The 18,906-nt window shown below is 37.0% G+C and overlaps 1 protein-coding gene across 1 annotated transcript in view; it reads right to left on the bottom strand.

Annotated features, from left to right (window-relative positions):
* Positions 1–16,255: 16,255 nt before the first annotated feature.
* Positions 16,256–18,906, bottom strand: part of timm44 (translocase of inner mitochondrial membrane 44 homolog (yeast)) — a 17,114-nt gene continuing 14,463 nt past the window's right edge. The window contains exon 13 of the mRNA XM_056448346.1: positions 16,256–17,028. Coding sequence (XP_056304321.1) covers positions 16,909–17,028 — 120 coding nt within the window. The 3' untranslated portion in view covers positions 16,256–16,908. The remainder of the gene's footprint in view (positions 17,029–18,906) is intronic.

Below are 18,906 nucleotides of genomic sequence, written 5' to 3'. Positions count from 1 at the left end.
AAGAGATCAGAATGTTCACTGAACTGACGAGGCAGCTGATTCATTAAAGAAATATAACTCAATTTTTAATTTCCATTGGGTCATGTTTAAGCAAAACAACTTTTCAGACTTTAACATGGTGTCTCTAATCCAGTTTTATACTACACTCTCAGAAATAAGGTACATGGTGGTTCCTCAAGGAACAGTTTTGTACCTTTGTAAAAGCTGTCCCTTATAGGGTACAGAAAAGACTTCTTATGATGCTGTTCTGTACCTTTTATGGTACAACTTAAATGAAGATACACAATTGTTCTCATAAAAAAGGTACATGAGTGTTGGACAACTCCTTCTTTATTACAATATCTATGAAAATAAATATTACTGGACAGGCAAAGTGATGAATAAATTATGAATAATTTCCATATTAAAACATGAATCCTCATTTAAAAGCAAATGTTTAAAGAAACTCATCAACATTAATTATTAACAATACTATAATACAATATATAATATATAATATAATACAAAACAACTGGTAAAACAAAACTATAGGTATTGTAAACTAAACATTTAAAGCATTTTTAATAAATATTTGGTAAGTATTTTCTAATAAATACATTTTTATAATTGATATCCGCACATTTTGGCGTTTGCTTTCCACTACGCACGTGAGCGGGCAAAAGTCCTGCATATGCAAAGTGTTCATGCAGACATTTTAGTATTGTAAAACTAATCGGTCATATCTCATTACAATATTTTTGCAGAATTCTATTTCTATTTTAAAATTAAGTAAATTAAATGAAACATTATTGAGTACAAATTAAGTGATTACAAAGGTACTGCGTGAAAATTGTAGGAAATTTTTTAATATTGTACATGGGAAAAAGTGTTTCTGTAACATTGTTTTGAAAAGTGTTGAAAAAAGTTTAGCAAAAAAATTGTGTTTTTAAGTTTTTTTTTTTTTGGGGGGGGGGGGTGCTGGGTGATGTAAAGATTTAAGATTTCATTTGCATTAAAAAAAAATTTGAATACAGACAACAATGTTCTGTATGGTGTTAAAGCGACACATGCATGACCAGTAGTTGGCGATGTCACTTTGTAAAAAAACACTACAAGCTTGCGCACATCCTGTCCTGTCATCCACCATTGTTGTTTTGTGAAAAAATCAATGATTAATTAACATCTTGCATCGCAAAATGTATTTAAAATATATCAAAGAATGAAAATTAGCTTTGTAAACCATTTAAATGCATAGAATAGCAATAAAATAAATGGATATAATAGCAATCATTCATTTCTTTTATTTTCAGCGTAGTTCCTTTAGTAATCAGGGGTCGCCACAGCGGAATGAACCGCCAAATTATCCAAAATATGTTTTACGCAGCGGATGCCCTTCCAGCTGCAACCCATCACTGGGAAACACCCATACATTCTAATTCACACATACACTACGGACAATTTAGCTCACCCAATTCGCCTATACCACATGTCTTTGGACTGTGGGGGAAATCGGAGCACCAGGGGGAAACCCACGCAAACATGGGGAGAACATGCAAACTCCACACAGAAATGCCAACTGACCCAGCCGAGGCTTGAAGCAGCGACTTTCCTGCTGTGAGGTGATCGTACTACCCACTGTGCCACCATGACGCCTTATAATAAGAATAAATACTAAAAATAAAGGTTATATACTGTCATTGTAAAATGTAAATTAATTACAGTAAAAGTACTGTAAACAATTGGCATACTGTAAAATTAAAATGTGTTAAAAAAGAAGTTGTGGTAAAGCTATTTTACTGTAAAATGAAATTGTGGTAGGCCCCTGCTACTGTAAAACACATTTATATACTGTACATTACAGTAAAGGGGGAGTAAGTTACTGCAAAAATACAATAAAATGTCTAACATCTAATATAACTATGTTGTTATGGGATTCCTTTATGGACAGATTTATAAATTGTACATTTCTGTCTTGTGGTCTACAGCTGAAGACAAAAATATTAGCCCTCCTGTGATTTAAAATATATGTATATACATTTTTTGAGGTCATTGTGAGGGAAATAGCCTATATAAAACAGCAGAATGAAGTGTGTGTGTGCTTGCGCGCGTGTGCTGTGTGACTGAGTGAGCGAGCACCAAGAAAAGTGTCCGTGACGGTTCTTCCCTCGCGGCATCTATCGCAGCTTGTTGCCCGTTAAAGAGTGAAGCGGTCGCGGTGTGGAGGTGAAAGCAGGTGGGCTGAAGGAATCAATAACCCCGGTAATGAGATCCGCAGGGCGTCATTACCGTCACCCCCTCCGGCCGCGCAGGATCCTTCTTCCGTAACGAGCGTTGTCTTCGCCGGCCGCAAAACACACCTCATTAACCTTTACGGTTCTCTGGGAAAGTGCTTCTCTTCAGGATATGGATGTACAGTTTTGGCGGAGGTACCTGGGGTTTATAAATGTCTTTACACGGTGTAATCTGTTGGAAATTGAAGGAAAATTAACTGGATAGTTCACCCAAAAAGAAAACGTTTGCTCGCCTTCAAGACGTGGTTTAATATGTTTGAGTTTTTATTATGTTGAAGATTAAAGAAGATATTTTGAAGAAAGTTGAAAACCATTTATTTAATTCCATGAGGGGAAAAAACACTGGATAGTCAGTGGTTACAGGTCTCGAACTTTCTTCTAAATATCTTCTGTTGTGCTCAACAGAATAAAGAAACCCAAACAGGTTTGGAATCAGTGAGGGGTACAGAAAATATGACAGAATATTCAGTTTTGGGTGAACAATCTAAGTAATGTCTCTCAAATGGATTGCACAGGTATACAATCATAAGTGAGTGACTTTCTGTTCAGATTATGAGGGTTGTACCAGTGTGTGCTGACTGGAGAAAGGAAGGCGCCTTGAGTTATTTCCTTTTGGAGACAATACTTAACTAAACAATCATCTTTTTTAACCTTTTTATATTACATTCGACAGCCTAGCCCGTTCAAAATTAGACATAATTTATTTAATTTAACAGGGACAATGCTCATTAATAAACAGTGAAACTGTAAATAAGCCAGAGTTAGCCACAAGGGCTAATTTTCATCGGTTGCCCTCTGACAGATTTTAAAAGGCAACCTAAAATAAAATAAAAACACATCATCACACATACAAAAACAGTAAAGTTGCATATGACAACAGGATAAAACATGTAATAAGAATTTCTTAAAATGTTAGACAAAAGAATTACACATGATAACAAACTTGATTAGCTTTTAGCCATTTCTTTAACTTATATTTAAAAGTTGAATCATTTGTAACACCCCTTAAATCAATGGGAAGTGTGTTCCAGAAATGACTGGCTCTAACTGAGAAGACTGATTGTGCCAAAGTTGTATGTCTGAACTGCACAGCACAGTTTCCCCTGGTAACAGATCGTGTTGCTTGACCATTATTGTTCTAGTGTGTTACAAACTCACATAATGGGGTTGGAGCATATCCATATAAAATTTTAAAAATCATACAAGCATCAGCCAAATATTTCATATTATCAAAGCTCAATAAATAATGTTTTTGGGTTGGCAAGTGTTTTGAAATCTTTTTAAAGGCCCCAGACCGACTAGCCTGCTTACTCTTAACATTATATACATCAAGAATGCTAACTTAGCGTCCATGCTAATGCACTGTGACATTATGTTTTTAACACAAAGTAGTTTATCTTTTTGGTGTTTGAAATGCTTTTTAAAGTATGCATTATGTACGGCTGCCTATGTTTCAACAATATCTACAGTGCCATTATCATTAGTTGCGCTTTGGACTACTATTGATTTACATTTTGGGCGTGTTTAGATGACGTGCTGAACATTTAAAAGCTTGCATTCAACCCTGGCTTATTCTGAATACGTACCCCTATATACATTTCGGAAGAGCGCCAAATACATCCCAGGAGCTACATTTTTTTTGCAGTTTTTGTTTTCGCGAATCCACCAGAGGCCGCTTTGTACGCTTTTTCAGATTTCAAATTTCTCTCGCGAGTGCCATTTATTCCTGCTGTTGTCGCGTAAATCCACTAAAGGCTGCTGTCGGCTGACTGACTGATTGACTGGCCCACCCTCCTCCTTCCCAAAAACCCAACCAATTGTGTTTTCAAAAGCACAGATTGATCATTGATTGGCTTGAATTTTAAAAAGATATATATTTAAATAACCGTAAAAATTGCGGTGGTCAATCAGTGCTTTTGAAAACACTATCGCTTGGGTTTAGGGAGGGTAGTGATCCTAACGGTTGAGTTTAGGGAAGTGGGTGGACGGGTCATACCGTGCTTTTGAAAACACTATCGGTTGGGTTTAGGGAGGGGGCTGATCCTATCGGTTGAATTTAGGGAAGTGGGTGGATGGGTCAATCAGTGCTTTTGAAAACACTATCGGTTGGGTTTAGGGAAGGGGGTGGGCGGGTCAATCTGTGCTTTTGAAAACACTATCGGTTGAGTTTAGGGAAGGGGGTGGGCGGGTCAATCAGTGCTTTTGAAAACACTATCGGTTGGGTTTAGGGAAGGGGGTGGGCGGGTCAATCTGTGCTTTTGAAAACACTATCGGTTGAGTTTAGGGAAGGGGGTGGGCGGGTCAATCAGTGCTTTTGAAAACACTATCGGTTGAGTTTAGGGAAGGGGGTGGGCGGGTCAATCAGTGCTTTTGAAAACACTATCGGTTGGGTTTAGGGAACAGGGTGATCCTATCAGTTGGGTTTAGGGAAGGGGGTGGGCGGGTCAGTCCGTGCTTTTGAAAACATTGTCTGTTGGGTTTAGGGAAGGGAGTGGGCAGGTCAATCCGTACTTTTGAAAACACTGTCTGTTGGGTTTAGGAAAGGGGGTGGGCGGGTTAATCAGTGCATTTGAAAACACTGTCTGTTGGGTTTAGGAAAGGGGGTGGGCGGGTTAATCAGTGCATTTGAAAACACTGTCAGTTGAGTTTAGGGAAGCTGGCGGGTCGGCCTCTGGTCGGCCGTTTTGCGAAAACAAAAACTGCACAAACGTACCTCCTGGGTTGACTAATAATGACATTTTTTAAGAGATAAATGTAATAAAAGGAACTTGTTTAGCTGAAAATACAAACAACCGGGATGTTGAGGAGAAAATCCAATCATTGTGTTGTTGCAGATTCGCTCTCCAGGGCTCCAGCAGAGCATCTGAACACCTTCAACCATTTTTTCTAACATGGAGGTTTCATAAGTTTCATTTCCACCAGCGTCCTGCGGTGATTTTGAGTTGTGTTAAAGCCCTGCTGCGAATAAACCTTCGCCCCACCATCAGCGCTCGAGAAATTGAGCTGGACTGATGGTCAGTCATTTCCCCGCTTCCAGAAAGCCAGCAGGTGTCGATCAATAACCCATAGAGGTCCATCACTCCCAATATTCCTATGCAAATGGTTTTATTATGAGCGATAAACACATTACGTCTCTGCGGTGACCTTGGGAATTGAGTTTGGAGGATTTATATGCGTTTTCCTTGAGCAAAAACAAGGCGCTCATTTTGAAGGCTCCATCGAATATGCATAAGATTATTAATATTACATGAATGGCTTAATGGATGAATACCTGCATTAACAAGAATTTGAGGTGTGTAATCTGTAAAAACGAGTTGAGGTAAAAGTTTGTGTTGGTCAGAATGTGATTTGAAATCACACAAGCGTGATTAATCAAACTTTACACAGTCCGGTGACATAATTAAATGACACTTTTTTTAATAGTTACTGCCGTTTTTTGTCCTCGGAGTGCTATGAATTATGCACAAACGTGTCGCACGTGATTTTGCACATGTCAAACAAACTCAGACATTGATTTTATTGATCACGTCGAGTTTAATTGCATTAAGAAATAGATTTTTCGTGATCCCTTGGGTTTACACGAACACCTTTAGGATCTCCCAATCAAAGATCAGAGCCATTTTTCTTGATTGCAAAGCAGATCTTTATTTAGCGCCAACCTGCTCGCGAGACATTAAAAATTAAAATTAGATTTCATGCACATTTCATCAGTAATTTAAAGAGAGGTTGATTTTTTTGGTATTTTGGTCTGGGCTTTAAATTTCCTCTCTCTTCATTTTTAATCTTGGCTGCCTAAATATCCCCCTTCTCCGTCTTGTTATCTATCATGCGATATGACTTTAATATGCTTTACAGCAGATTATGGCTCATTTATCATGTAGAGCAGGACCTTGCGGATTTCATAGGCCAGTAAGCGACGCTCATCTCGGGCTGCAGTGGCTCTAATGCCACTATTTATCCCAACAGACGCACCAATGCGCAATCCGTCACCCTATCCATTACAGAAACGCACAGACAGGCGCACAAACATTACTAGTCCTGAAGACATTCACGTATAGTGTGAGAATGAGGTGGGATGAGGGGGTGGGTTTGTCAGGCTACTTTACAGGATATTTTCATTTCATTTGCTGTGGTTTATAAAAGTAATGAGAGACAAACTTCCCAGCGAACCATTTTTGGTAATGCTTTACGTATCCTTTATAACCATGACATGAATGTGAATAGGCTCATTCTGAAAACGTTGCCCTATATACATTTCTGAAGATCACGAATTATGTAGCCAGATGTACGTATGACTGCATTTTGGCTTTAAAACGAAGGCTACGGGGCGGTATGATGCCGTTCCTTTTCACGCTTGCCACCTGACCGCTTACCTCCATATGGACGGCTTTTTCCGCTGTTACAAGTTTGTCCGGTGGCTTGCCATGTAGGTCGGCGGACTTGAGACTCAAAGAGGAGCTGACCACAATGATGGGAATTGAGTCCGGTGAAAAATGGTTCCAGGAAGCAGGTAAGACAAAAACAGAAGTAAGTAAATCAAGTAAATAACAGGGTGAGAAGGTGGTAAAATTTGAAAACATGGTAAAAATCAGACTGCTGCAAGGGCTTTTCTTCTTCTGGATTGCTTTTTAAAACTGTCGGTTGGGTTTAGGGAAAGCGGTGGGCGAGTCAGTCGGTGCTTTTGAAAACACTATTGGTTGGGTTTAGGGAAGGAGGAGGGTGGGTCAGTCGATCTGTCAGTCAGACAGCGGCCTCTGGTGGATTTACACAATAACAGCAGGCAGGAGAGAAATTTGATCTCAAAAAACGTACACAGCGGCCTCTGGCAGATTCACAAAAACAAAAACTGCAAGAAAAAACATACCTCCTAAGATGTATTTGGCACTTTCCAGAAATATATACAGGAGTACATATTGAGAGTGACTCAAGAGCTGCCATTTCTAGCATTACTCTCCTTCCGATGAGGAAAATCTTCATTCTGTCTTCATCTTCATGGTGTTACTGAAGATGTCGATAAACACTTGCCTGGCTGAACCTTGCAGTGCACATCTTGATTTAATGGAACCTGGAGATTCGTCATAAAAACAGAGTCGATTATTACAGCCAGACCAGACTCTCTGAAACCACGTCTGATTTACACCCATAGATTAGCTGTCACTTCCACAGAGCAAACAAACGCACAAGCGGGTAAAAGTAACTGCCCCCAGGCTGGAAGGCAGTAGATATATATATATATATATATATATATATATATATATATATATCAGAATTAGCCCTCCTGTTTTTTTCCCCAATTTCTATTTAACAGAGAGGATTATTTTCAACACATTTCTAAATATAATAGTTTTAATAACTCATTTCTAATAACTGATTTATTTAATCTTTGCAATGATGACTGTAAAAACTATTTTACTAGATATTTTTCAGGATACTATTCAGCTTAAAGTGACATTTAAAGGCTTACTTAGGTTAACTAGGCAAATTAGGGCAAATAGGCATTCATTGTATAACAGTGGTTTGTTCTGAAAAAAAATATTGCTTAAGGGAGCTAATTATATTGACCTTAAAAAAGTTATAAAAAAATTTAAAACTGCTTTTATTTTAGTCGAAATAAAACAAATAAAACTTTCTCCAGAAGAAAAAGTATTATAGGAAATACTGTGAAAAATTCCTTGCTCTGTTAAACCTCATTTGGGAAATATTTGCAGTTTGCTATGATGACAGTACATAATATTAAAGTAATAAACATTTTAATCGACATTTGATGTAACATAAAACTTCAGTGTGTATAACTCAAGATAAAATAACTAAAAAGTACCATAGTAGTGTCAACAAAATGCATAATATACAGTTATTCACTGCATACATTAAGGAAACTGGTTACAGAATCTTTACCGTGGCCTTTTTACAGTGTAAATGACAGCATATTTATATTAAATTTGGGAGAAATCTCCTCAATAGTTTACAGAATAAAACAAAGATGTCACTACTCAAAGACATGCCTATAAATTGTAAATCCCCCACAAAAAATCCCTCAGTTAGTGAGTTTTGTCGAGTGGTGTGTGTATTTATCTGTGGCTGGACTGGGCATGATTGCAGCCGCTTCCCTCCAGGTTTGCCGCCCCATTAGTCTTGTTTTGCAGAAATTCGAGCCTGATTTCCTGCTTCTTGTGGGTTTTCTGGGATCTGGCTGCTCCTGGAGTCGTCAGATCCAATCTCAGAAATCCTCAGGGACTTACAGATGCTTTGCAGGACTGACTGAAGGAGCAGAAATATGATATATGTTTCACTTAGAAGAAAGAAAGTTTAAATGCAATGCGTATTATGACATTCTGGAGCTAAGAAACATTTACACTTCGTTTTGAGAGTGTAAAGCTGGGCAAATTTATGGAAATTGCCAAAATATTGAAAATGTGCATATGGTGATACACTCAAAAAAAATTTTACATCTAAAATGAGCTTAAACATTTGATTTTTGGGGGAAATCATTATTTTATGTTTAATCCACTTCGATTTGTTACTTACTCCCAGGGCCATTTATATCGAAGTTGATATTTATCTGCACCATGTTGGTGTTTCATAACATTCAGTTGTTACAAGGTGGGTCGTTAGCCAACATAGGCTCATTCTGAAAACGTAGCCCGATATACGTTTCTGGAGTTCGTGAATCGTGAATTATGTCGCCAAAGCTATGTAGGGCTGCATTTCATTTTTAAAATGAACGATATAGGGCACATTTTCAAAACGTAAATGCATCTTAACAATATCCACTAGACATTTTTAGGATATATTCCAAATTGCACATAAAAATAGGTGGTTGGAAACTGGCTGTTTTTAATCCCGCATTCTTCAGTATATATTCATTTGTGTTCAACAGAAAGAAACTCAAACATGTTTGGAGCATGAATGAATGATGACAGACTTTTCATTTTGGGGTGAACTGTCCCTTTAAGGCCGAAGTTAAATTTCCGCCGGCAGAAATGAGAGGTCTGACAGAAAGCCGTCGTTCCTCCGCATTAACGCCATGACAAATTGCCGTCCTGAAAGCCACTAACAGGAGAACCGCAGGCGCAGGACTCGCAGATCAATACAAACCGGATTTTGCCATTGTTTTCGTCCTCCAAAACATGGCCATAGATCCTCATAAAGGATCTGCCGTCGGGATGGCCATCATTCATTTCATTTCTAGCGAAGAGACACCAATGTAGCCTGAGGGATAGTTCAACCCCCAAAAATGAACTTTACTCACTATTTTTTTCACCCTCAAGTGGACTGTGCTTTTAACTGCATAACTAACTCAAACAGATAACTATAAATTGTAGATCCCCACAATAAATAAATAAATAAATAAATAAATAGTCTTTGTATTTTGTCAGTGTGTATTTATTTCACCCTCAAGGGATTACAAACCTTCCTTCTGTTGAACACAACATTGGAAACCCCAGGGAATCATAGGAAAATGAATGTAGTTATCTACTGTATAAACTTACTGTCAAACAGGTTGAACAGTGTAAATGATAGCGTAATTATGTTAAATTTGGAAGAAATCTCTCCTTAGTAGTTTACATGGTAAAACATATCACTTTACTCAAGCACATAACTGTAAATTGTGAATACCCCACAAAAAAGCAAAAATAAATAAATACTCTGAATATTGTTGGTACTTATTTCACCCTCAAATGGATACAAACCTTTATTACTTTCTTTCTTTGAAACACCATTCATTTCCATAGTAGGAAAAACAAATACAATGGAAGCCAATTGCCACAGATTCCCAACATTTTTCTAAACATCTTCTTTGTGTTTAACAGGAGAAAGAAACTCCTAAACAAGATGAATAAATGATGACAGAATTGTCATTTTGGGGGTGAATCGTCCCTTTAACTGTGCACATAATTTAAAAAAATTACTTTTAATTTGTTGGTTTGACTGACTAACTTTATCTCGATGTTATTATTGAATAATTGCTTGAATGTACAATAGTAGTGTCAACAAAATGCATTAAAAATAAAGTGCCCTGCAGAGAATTGTGGAAAAATGAATGTACAGTTATTCACTGTATAAACTTACTGTCAAACAGGTTACTGAGTTTTTACCATGATATTTTTACAGTGTAAACGACAACGTATTTATCTTAAATCTGGAAGAAATCTCTTCGGTAGTTTACAAAACAAAACAAAAATGTCACTTTCCTCAAACACATACCTATAAACTTTAAATACCCCACAAAAAGGCAATAAATAAATAAATAAATTTATGAAATACTCTGAATGTTGTCAGTGTGTGTATTTATTTCTCCCTCAAGTGGTTACAAACCTTATGAGTTTATTTCTTCTGTTAATCACAATGTTGGAAACTCTATTTATTTCTATAGTAAGAAAAATAGATACTATGGAAGTCAGTTGTAACAGATTTCCAACATTTTTCTAAATATCTTCTTTTATTTTAAACAGAAGAAAGAAACTCCTCATGGTTTGAACCAAGATTAATAAAGGATGACAATTTAAAATGTTGAGGTGAGCTGTCCCTTTAAATGCGCGCGTCTGATCAGCATGATATCGCTGGCAATATTTAAAAATTAACGGTCATTTTTTTCCGTTACGGTCTAACTAACTAACCATCGTATATGGATCTTAATACTGAACAGTTGCTTACAGGTAAGATATTTTTATTTTATTTCGCACAACTCTGACATCTTAACATGAAGTGAAACTGCTAGTTTAATTAAAGGCTAATTTAAGGTCTCTGGCTAATCGTTTGTCTCCTTTTACCTTCCATAAAAAAGCCTTCAACATTTACACAAAACTAATGGCTTGTCGTGCCATTGAAAGCAGTTATTTGCCTTTTCTAGTTATGCAGAGTGACTCAAAGCAGCCTAAAGGGCTAATAAATGAACCCTCGTTGGGAATGCCAATGTAGTGGCTCATTTGCATATGTAAATGAGCCGTCTTGCTGTGTTTGTGCGTTTCTGACAGGCCTGTGAGCTCGATTGGGACACGCAGCCTATAAATAAAGCACTTTAATCCGCAGACATTGTTAGCTATCTCTTCATACAATTTTGTATAAAAATTTAGAGTGGTATCTAAAATCTAATAAAAACAAAACAATACTTAATATTTAAGGTTCACAATTAGAACCACTTTGATAAACAAAGGAAGTCTCTGATTTTTATATATACCATAAAACATTTGCATTTTATTTGTTATTATTACCAAATTATTATGAAAACCTTAAATCAAAAGCAAAAGATTTGTCATTTGGGGTTCCCACATGAAAACAATTCTATAGTAATGCTTATTATAGTGTGTTTGAATCATAAACTATAGTAAAGTGTATTATACTTTCTAAATTATGGTATTTACATAAATTTATGAATGAGTGCTGCTGTATTACCTACAGTAAACTGATAAACGATAGTAAAAACTGTAGTTTTTATTACAGTAAACTGATGTATTGTAGTATAAATATAGCCTATAGTTGTAGAAATCATTAGTTTAGATTACTATTGTTGTATCACCACAGTAACTATAAAATTACCACAGCAGATTATTATAAAAGTAGTTTTATATTTGGCTTTATGGTGGCTGAGAAAGCCTGTTGGAAGAAATTTGTTTAGTTTGAAACTGTTTGAAAAACTACAATAGATAAAAACGTTGACAAACTATGGATAAATACATATATATTGATAGATAGACTTAGCTTATTAGCATGACTTGGTGTTAGTAGCATGTTTCCACTATAAATTAGCATGTTGATAGCATGTTTCTAGTATGAATTAGCATGTTGCATGTTTCACTGTAAAACATTTCATTTGGTTAATCTTAAAAAATCAAGTTCACCAGCTGATTTGAAAATGTGAATCAACTTCTTTGTTTTAACTTAAGATGATGAATTTTAGTTATATTGTGAAACTTAACATCTTAAGTTGAAAAAAAAAATCTCTCTAAGTTGAGTTGACACATTTTCAAGGCAGCTGGCGAACTTGAGTTTGTAAGTTTGAAACGTTTTACAGATGGATTAGCATGTTGTTTGCATGTTTCCAGTATGAATTAGCATGTTGTTAGCATGTTTCCAGTATGGATTAGCATGTTGTTAGCATGTTTCTAGAATGAATTAACATGTTGGTTGAATGTTTTCACTATGGATTAGCACACAGCTCTGCACAGTTTAGTTCCAACCCAAGCAATTTCCAATTTCAACACACTTACCTGTAGGTTTCAAGTAGGTAACAAGTCCGAAGGACTCAGTTAGTTTGGTCAGGTGTGTTTAATTAGGGTTAAAGCTAAACTGTGCAGAGCTGTGTCCCTCTAGGAGCTGGATTTGACACCTGTGGATTAGCATGTTAGTTGCATGTTTCCACAATGGATTAGCATGTTGTTGACATGTTTCCAGTCTGGATTAGCATGTTGTTGCATGTTTCCAGTATGGATTATCATGTTGTTTGCATGTTTCCAATATGAATTAGCATGTTGTTAACATGTTTCCAGTATGGATTAGCATGTTGTTAGCATGTTTCCAGTATGGTTTTGCATGTTGTTAACATGTTTCTAAAATGAATAAGCATGTTGGTTGTATGTTCTCACTAGCATGGTGGTTGCATGTTTCCACAATGAATTAGCATGTTGTTTACATGTTTCCAGTCTGGATTAGCATGTTGTTTGCATGTTTCCAGTATGGATTAGCATGTTGGCTGCATGTTTCCGGTATAGATTAGCACATAGGTGTCAAATCCAGTTCCCGGAGGACCGCAGCTCTGCACAGTTTAGTTCCAGCCCTGCTCCAACACACCAATTGGTTTCAAACGAGCCTGAAGAACTTATTTAGTATAAGGACTTAAATTAGTTTGATCTGATGTGTTTAATTAGGATTAAAGCTAAACTGTGCTGCGGCCCTCTAGAAACTGGATTTGACACCTGTGGATTAGCATGTTTGTTGCATGTTTCCGGTATGGATTAGCATGTTGGTTGTATGTTTCCAGTTTGAATTAGTATGTTGCTGGAATGTTACCAGTAAGAATTAGCAAATTGTTAGCATGTTTTAGTATTTTAGTATGGATTAGCAGGTTGTTTATAGTTTTACTAATGTTTTACAAAGAGATCATATGGTCATTTCCACTTCCTGGAGACAGAAATGTAGTTTAGTGCAGTAGGAGAAGCCACTTTGGTATTTTTTCTTCTCTAATAAATGAGTTGCGCCTCAGAAGACGAAGATGGAATGCAATGCGATGGCTTTTGGAGGTCTGAGACACTCTTTAGGAGATCAGACAGATGCTCAAGACTCTGGAGGGAATAATAATAGGATAATAATAATACTGAAGCACTGTGATGATGGACTGATGGCTGAGGCATTTTAGAAATGAGCAAAACAACATTTCAGATGTTTTACATTGTGCTCAAAATGCTAGATTGTCCATTAATGTATCCCATTACACACACTTTTATCATCACATGATCAGTTCAAACTAAATCACATCACTTTACTGATGCCCATGCTGGAATTTATTCAGTACTTTTACATCATGTGCACTCACAGAACTAGAACTCTTCTATTTCAGCATATTTCATGTCCTGGGGTGGATTTGGTGTATTTTCTGTGGGTTTCTCCAGCGTGACGGGTCAGAACGTGTGGACCATCCATCAGCTGAGGAGCACAGCTCAGCGCTCTTCAAAAACGGGAGATCCATCACCAAACACATGCGCTTGTCATCGGGACGTATGAATGGATGAGCGGACAGGAAGGCCTGTTTATCAGGCTTCCTCCACGTTTGCAGAGCCCAGGCAATAAATCTGACCGTGTCAAAGCACATCGCCCACATTCACGGACGAGCATCTGCCCACAGAAACCTGAGGAGAACAATCTGAAACACCTTACATAACAGCGCTTGAGTGGGTAAACAACAAACACTGGCAGCAGCAGTGCACAACTAGCTGCTAAACTCAATTAGCGGCTTCAGTCAAACGCAAGTTTAAGCTATACACAGAAGAAATGCTAACACAAACGTACCCTGTAAAATATGCTCATGTTTTTTTAATCTCAAGTTTCAAATGCTAAAATTATAACATGCCAAGCAAAATGCTACCTGATTAATGCTAGTTTAATTAGCAGCTAAAGCCAGCTCCCTTTTAAGCAGTAGTTTGCTACACTCACAAATATTAGGGTACAAACTACAACTATACCGCTTATCGCAGTTAGCTATCATATACTTTTTCAAATTTACTAGTTATTGTTAGTAGCATCACTTGAGTTAGCCAGTTAGCAAGATTTCACAAGTAACTACATAGTACTAGTGTACTAGTAACTACTTCTAGCTATGCGCATTAATAAGTTTCTGCTTGTACCTTAGCCATGTACCTTTAATACTATTTTACATTATACCTTCATTGCTAGCTACTTTAGATATTAGTAGATATTACAGTTAGCTACATTTTTATTACTAACAGCTTTGTTTGCTAGTTTTTAGCTTTGTGCCTTAATTGTTGTTAGCAAGGTTTTACTAGTAGCTATGTACCTACTAGGGTAAATTAATAAGAGTTGGATAGTTTCTGCTAGTAGCCTAGCCATGTACCTTCATTGTTAGCTACTTTTGCTACTATATATATATATATATATATATATATTAGTTATTTGCCTTTATTGCTGTTAGCAGAGTTTTACTAGTACCTATACACCAATCTTTAGCTATGTACATTAATAAGAGTTGGATAGTTTCAGCTAGCAGCCTAGCCATGTACATTCAATACTATTTTTAGCATTGTGCCTATGTTGCTAGCTACTTTTTCTAGTAGATATTGCACTAAGCTATTTTTGTTAATAGCACCTTTGTTCACTGGTTTTTAGCTACGTGCCTTCATTGCTGTTAGCATGGTTTTACGAGTAGCTATGCACCTATTTTTAGCTATGTACATTAATAAGAGTGGATGGTTTCTGCTAGTAGCCTAGCCATGTACCTTCAATACTATTTTTTAAACATTGTACCTTCATTGCTAGCTACTTTTTTTTGTAAATATTGCAGTTAGCTAGATTTGTATTACTAGCAGCTTTGTTTGCTAGTTTTAAGCTATGTGCCTTTATTGGATAGTTTCTACTAGTAGCGTAGCCATGAACATTCAATACTTTTTTTAGCTTTGTACCCTTATTGCTAGCTACTTTTGCTAGTAGATATTGCAGTTAGCTAATTTTTATTACTAGCAGCTTTGTTCACTAGCTTTTAGCTATGCGCCTTTATTGGATAGTTTCTACTAGTAGCGTAGCCATGAACCTTCAACACTATTTTTTTGCTTTGTACCTTCACTGCTTGCTACTTTTGCTAGTAGATATTGCAGTAAGCTAGATTTTTATTACTAGCAGCTTGTTCGCTAGTTTTAGGTCATGTACTTTCTTTGCTGTTAGCAAGATTTTACTATATACCTATTTTAGTACATTAATAAAAGTTGGCTAGTTTCCACTAGTAGCCTAGCCATGTTGCCTTCAATACTATTTATTTTAGCATTGTACCTCCATTGAGTTTTTGCTAGCAGCTATGTTTGATAGTTTTTAGCTATGCACCTTTATTCCAGTTAGCTACTTCTGATAGTAGCTATTAGCTAGTTTTTTTACTTGTAACAATTGCAGTTAGCTTTTTTCCAAGTAGCTAGCTAGTTTTGATCAATGTACCTCAATATGAATTGGCTAGTTTTTGCTAGTATTTGTACCTGTATTGTTGTTAGCTAATTTTTAGGTTTGTACCTTCATTGCTGTAGCTTTCATCGATCATTAGAGATTAGCTTTTGTTTATTAGTGATTTTGGTGTTTATTTCAAGTAGCTAGCTAGTTTTTGTCTGCTTTTTAGAATAAGTAACTACATTTAACCATTAAAATAGTATCTTTAAAATGAGTAGCTATGCATTATGTCTATTAACTATGTTGCAATCTCCTTTTGAAAGAGTAAACTGTTTTCTTTAGCAGCTGTCTAGCTAACTAGGCGAAAAAAAATCAAAACCAACACATTGTTCATTGTGAATAATGAAGAATGGAATAAATTTATTTTACATTTCATGTTTTCAGATAATTAAGGTCTACAATCAACCAGCAGCTCAATTTAATGTAGAGGGAGCCATTTTGGCTATTTTTAGCCCCAAATAACTGAGGCGTGAATGAATAAAAATAACTAACAATCCACTGAACTCTTGCAAACGTCAAAGATACAATCCGTCATTGATAAAACTACACAACCCGATGAAACGGGAGCAAATCTTTAATAAATATAGCCACACTGACGGCCTGCAGCAACTCCAGATTGTATCTCGATTGAAGGGGATTTAATAGAAATTACATTTATTATAATCATTATTAAACATGTTACTGATAAATTTAGCAGAATGGCACTTGATAACCACTCAACATTACGTAATCCTTTTGGACAGACGGTACAAACAAAAAAAAAGTCTTTTAGTCTTTCCGACTGTTTCCGTCCAATGGCGTGAGTCAAACCGGCGGCCATTTTGGCTCAACACGAGCAACCCTGCAGTCTAGTCAGGGTTCATGGAAGAGCTCTGGAAGAAACCAACGAGGGCGGGGTTATGTAAAACAAACTGATGTGTGTGACCACGCCCCCTCGGTTGAGCCACGCCCCCTTGTTGTGGTCTTAAAGAGGCAATACTTAAAGTATCTGCTCAGTGCTGGAAGCGGAGATGTCCAGGAGTCTCCAGGCGGCGTTAGGGTTCAGTTCTTCCTGATCCCGACACAGAGCCCAAACATACATCATCCTCAACACCTTCTCCTATGGCCACAAAGAAAAAAAATAAGGTAACACTTCAGTTTAGGTCACAAATCATGACAATAACAAACCATTAACCAGCACTGTTAGCTTAATGAACTACTATTTAGCTGTTTATCAATAGAAAATAATAATAATAAGTTAATACTTTAGGTCACAATTCTGGCATTAACAAACTATTAGCTAACACTGCTAGCTTAATGAACTACTAATTAGCTGTTTATTAATAGAAAACAATTATAATAAGATAAAACTTTGGGTTACAATTTACAGCATTAACAAACTATTAGCTAACACTGACAGCTTAATAAACTACCAATTAGCTGTTTATCAATGGTTAGTAAAGTTTTGGTTAGGATTAGGGATGCAGAATATGATCATACTTTATAACTACTAGAGTTGTCACGATACTGGAATTCTGTACCAAGTACATAAGTATTCACAGCCTTTGCTCAATACTTTGTTGATGCACCTTTGGCAGCAATTACAGCCTCAAGTCTTTTTGAATATGATGCCACAAGCTTGACACACCTGTCTTTAGGATTTTTTGCCCATTCCTCTTTGCAGTACCTCTCAAGCTCTATCAGGTTGGATGGGAAGTGACGGTGTACAGCCATTTTCAGGTCTCTCCAGAGATGATCAATATGATTTAGCTCTGGGCTGTGGCTGGGCCACTCAAGGACATTCAGTTGTTGTGAAGCCACTCCATTGATATTTTGGCGGTGTGCTTTGGGTCATTGTCCTGCTGGAAGATGAACCGTCGCCCCAGAGGTCAAGAGCACTATGAAGCAGGTTTTCATTCAGGATGTCTCTGTACATCGCTGCATTCATCTTTCCCTCTATCCTGACTAGTCTTATAGTTCCTGCTGCTGAAAAACATCACCACAGCATGATGCTTCACTGTATGGATGGTATTAGTCTGGTGATGAGCGGTGCCTGGTGTTTTCTAAATGTAACGCCTGGCATTCACTCCAAAGAGTTCAATTTTAGTCTCATCAGACCAGAGAGTTGTGTTTCTTATTTTCTGAGAGTCCTTCAGATTGCCTTTTGGCAAATTCCAGGTGGGGAGTAGCTTCCTTCTGGCTACTCTACCATACAGGCCTGATTGGTGGATTGCTGCACAGATGGTTGTCCTTCTGTAGGATTCTCCTCTTTTCACAGAACGCTGGAGCTCAGACAGAGTGAACATCGGTTATTGATCACCTCCCTGACTAAGGCCCTTCTCCCCCGATCACTCAGCTTAGATGGCCGGCCAGCCCTAGGAAGAGTCCTGGTGGTTCCAAACATCTTCCACTTACGGATGGAGGCCACTGTGCTAATTAAAACTTTCAGAGCAGCAGAATTTTTTCTGTAACCTTCCCCTGCTGTGTGCTTCGAAACAATCCTGTCTCGGAGGTCTACAGACAATTCCTTTGTCTTCATGCTTGGTTTGTGCTTTGACATGAACTGTCAACCCTGGGACCTTATATAGACAGGTGTATGCCTATTTAAATCATGTCCAATCAGCTGAATTTACCACAGGTGAACTCCAATTAAGCTGCTGAAACATCTCAAGAATGATCAGTATACATATATATATATATATATATATAATATATATATATATATATATATATATATATATATATATATATATATATATATATATATATACTTAAATACTTAATTTTGTGTTTAAGCATGAGCTGGAGGCGCTCTGAACAGGATACAGCTAATGTGAATCACACATTTTACAGCCCTATGTTTAAGCTGAAACAGAAAATGCACTTTTAGATGGTCGTATTTAATCAAACCCCTGACAGCGGCGTGAAATAAAGCAGCGTTTCTAATATCCTCAGTCTGAACTCAATGACCATAGGAGCAGCGAACTGCTATAATTAA

This window comes from Danio aesculapii, chromosome 22 (assembly GCF_903798145.1).
Source record: "Danio aesculapii chromosome 22, fDanAes4.1, whole genome shotgun sequence".
Classification (NCBI taxonomy): domain Eukaryota; kingdom Metazoa; phylum Chordata; class Actinopteri; order Cypriniformes; family Danionidae; genus Danio; species Danio aesculapii.
Note: the sequence above shows the minus strand (reverse complement) of the source record. Positions and strands in the feature narration are given on the sequence as shown.